Source organism: Etheostoma spectabile, chromosome 15, assembly GCF_008692095.1.
Source record: "Etheostoma spectabile isolate EspeVRDwgs_2016 chromosome 15, UIUC_Espe_1.0, whole genome shotgun sequence".
Classification (NCBI taxonomy): Eukaryota; Metazoa; Chordata; class Actinopteri; order Perciformes; family Percidae; genus Etheostoma; species Etheostoma spectabile.
In genome coordinates, this window is record NC_045747.1 from 20,023,462 (window position 1) to 20,027,025 (window position 3,564).

Sequence of the window (3,564 nt, forward strand, 5' to 3'; positions counted from 1 at the left end):
GAAAATGGAGTGTTGCATCAGCATTTGGTTACTAAAATCTGTGTCCTATTAATGACGTTACAGGATTGTGCCTAGTCGACATCTTAAGTAAATGGTCTGAGTCACCGTAAACCAATCAATTGTATTTCAAATTAAAATTTTTAATAACACACAGATGTTTGCATTAGATAGGACACACAGTAATATACAGTGGCTTGACTAACACCCATGCTAAATTTGATTTAAAAAAAACATCTTTTGGAAATTGGAATTAAAATAACCCCACATCATCACATACCCTTCACCATACCTAGAGATAGACATGGTGAACTTTCCATCATCCATCAATGCAAATCAAACCAGCTATTAAGCCGTGTGCGTGTGCGTGTGCGTGTGTGTGTGTGTGTGTGTGTGCGCGTGCGCGTGTGTATCAGTAAAACTAAGGCCAAGGGAACTTTATCAGGATGCATAGTATCCTGATCCATGAAATAACTGGCCTTTAAAAATATAAATGTGCCTGCTTCTATGGGACTTTAACATAGGGTTCTGTATACTTATGCCCCCTGTATTTTAAGGAAGAACATTTATTTATTTACAATATTCATTTACAAAGAAAATTGGTGTCCTTAAAAGGTTGGATTTTCCTAAATTTTTTTTATTAAGGCAAGAAGATCAATTTCCAAAAGATTTTTTTTTTTATTCCTCTTTTTAATCAACTTTAGCCTTGGTGTGTAAACTTATTAAAGCCACTGTAATTAGTATGTTGTTATGGTCTGAATGCCATGGCGAGAACATTAATCACCCCCATCTTGTGTCAGCTCACTGTCAGTTGACCGTTGTGGATTCATGAGACAAACACAAAAAACAGAAATACATTAACAAAGACTGTAAAACTATTTGTTTCATATCTGTGCCCGTCTGCTTATTGGTCATGTTAATAATAAGTGATCTTTAAGCTAGCGTGGTTCAATGATCTGCTCTCTTTTTGTAGCGTTTGCCTCCGTTTGAGAGTTTCTCTCAGGGTCCCACCCTGCAGTTCACCCTGCGCTGGACCAGCGGCGACTCCGATCTCTCCACTGCACCCGTTGCTAAACCTTTGGCCACCCGCAACTCTGAGACCAACCAGGAGCCCCGGCCCGGCTCCCTGAGAGCCACACACACTCTGGGTGAGTGAGAAACCGCAACACAGACACTTAGCTTTTATAGCAAGCAATCTGTCAGTGGTGCAACTGTTAATTTGCTTTATTGAAAGCCAGTAAAGGTGTATTTCTCATCTGTGCTGCAGCTGTCAAAGAATCCATAAATGCCGACGTGCAAACCAGAAGAGAACTGATCTCAGCTGAGCCCCGGCAGAAGCTACGCATCTTCTACCAGGTCAGTCTCGCCTTCACCTGCCACAATCTGTACATCAACTGCAGTTCACCACAAATTAAGTTTGAAGGCGTCATGAACATTCAGGCTAATTGATAATCTCTACCAACAATTTCATGACATGCATCTAATTATTTAGCCACTTAACCACCACCACCGTCTTTTTGACTTTTGGTCAGGGGTTTCCTTCCAATCACATCAGGCTACAGCGTTATGTCACGAGGCCTGAATCAAATGGATGCTGTAGGATTCTGGAAGTTAAAAGGTCCCGTTAAGCTCGAAATAAGCTACCCTAAACGTTATATCCTGACCACATATGAAGTCAGAATTATTTACAGCGGCTTTTAATCTTTTAAGAAGGGTGAGACACAAAAATTCTTCAAACATGGGGTCAGCAACGCACTTTTTAGAAAATCTTTTTTTGATTGCATTCATAATGTTTTATTCAATCTTGACGATCCTGCTGTCACAAGAGGCGAGCAGTGACGGCAAGCTTCATTCGGCCCGCCTCAGCTCCATCCTAGCTCCACCTCTTTGTCCATCTTGGATAGGCCGACATTAACTCTGAGCTTTTTTTTGGCTCTTCAGAAACCTATGGGTGCCGTCCCAGAGACCACATCCATACATTAAACCATGAAAGAGACACGTGCAGCAGTTAGTTGGACGCAGACTGAGCTCTGTAGATAGAAGATGGACCTAAAGCTCCACCGACGATCCCGTTCAGGTTTTTGCCTCTGTTGCGCTCACTCGCTGTTTTTCTGTCCAGTTCCAGTACAACAACAACACGCGGCAGCAGACGGAGGCCAGAGACGACCTCCACTGTCCCTGGTGTACCCTCAACTGCAGGAAGCTCTACAGTCTGATCAAACACCTCAAACTCTCTCACTCCCGCTTCATCTTCAACTACGCGGTGAGACAGACTCGCATGGTTTAAAAGAAATAAAACGTTAAAAATAAAGTTACAAAATGCTTTACATGGGTATAATGAAGATGAAAATTTTCAAGTAAAGTTTTATTTAAAGTTTAAAAAAAAATTCCACCAGGATAGGATTAGAGACAAAGTGGCTAAAGCATTAGAACTAGAAAATTGTTAGACTTATATTTAGATGAAAACTTGCAGAAAGGTTTTTAACAAGTGATTTTAAAAGATTGTTACCAGAACTCCTGAGGGACTCAAGTCGTCGTCATTAAAATGTTGTTGCTGTCAGTTTTATTCCCTCTCCTGATCTCCGGCAGCACCATCCTAAAGGAGCAAAGATCGAGGTCTCAATCAACGAGTGTTATGATGGCTCGTATGCCGGAAACCCTCAGGACATCCACAGCCAGCCGGGCTTCGCCTTCAGCAGGAACGGCCCGGTCAAGAGGACCTCCGTCACCCACATTGTCGTCTGCAGGTAATTTATTTCCTTTTTATTATTTAGCTTCTCTACAGCCTTTTAAACTGTCAAAGAGGTGTGTGTGTGTGTGTGTGTGTGTGTGTGTGTGTGTGTGTGGGGTGGTGGTGTTGTGTGTGGTGTGTGGTGTGTTGTGTGGTGTGTGTGTGTGGTGTGTGTGTGTGTGTGTGTGTGTGTGTGTGTGTGTGTGTGTGTGTGTGTGTGTGTGTGTGTGTGTGTGTGTGTGTGTGTGTGTGTGTGTGTGTGTGTGTGTGTGTGTACATTATGTAAGGAAATACTCCCTTCACTACTAATATACCAAATTAGTATGGATCGCCTCATTTTGTAATTAAAACATGAACAAATATGGAATATTTTCTCGGTATTTTGTAATAAATTATTACTTAATGCAATCTTCGTGAGTCATGGCGATTCAAAATTTGTTTTAAAATCATAGGATTTCTTGATTATTCCCCAAAAAAGAAGTAAACTGATAATTATTAGTTTCCAAATAATTCAAGTTTGTAGCTGATATGACAATAACGGTGTATATTCCAAAGCATTTCTTCTTCATAAAACGTTGAGTTGCAGCTGTGTTTGAAAGGCTCTGTGACACTAAATCAATCGGTTTTGTCTTAAAGTCTAAAGCTACGTGAGACTCGTAGTAAACAACAATTGCAAAATGTCCCTGAAAGAAATGCTCCTGTGTTGTTTAATTAATTATTTTCTTTGGATGACCAACAAGTATCTCCAGACAAAAACCTATATTTAGTATATTGTAATTAACATAAAATAATTTGAGCCATTTTATATGTTGGGGGTTTAGGATGCAAATGAGCGT

The 3,564-nt window shown here is 40.7% G+C and overlaps 1 protein-coding gene across 2 annotated transcripts in view; it reads left to right on the forward strand.

Annotated features, from left to right (window-relative positions):
* LOC116702950 (polycomb protein suz12-B) overlaps positions 1 to 3,564 on the forward strand; it is a 66,415-nt gene that overhangs the window by 9,307 nt on the left and 53,544 nt on the right. For both annotated transcript variants that reach the window (XM_032537505.1, XM_032537506.1), the window contains 4 exons: positions 971 to 1,145; positions 1,265 to 1,353; positions 2,117 to 2,260; positions 2,587 to 2,744. In XM_032537505.1, the coding sequence (XP_032393396.1) occupies positions 971 to 1,145; positions 1,265 to 1,353; positions 2,117 to 2,260; positions 2,587 to 2,744 (566 nt within the window). The remainder of the gene's footprint in view (positions 1 to 970; positions 1,146 to 1,264; positions 1,354 to 2,116; positions 2,261 to 2,586; positions 2,745 to 3,564) is intronic.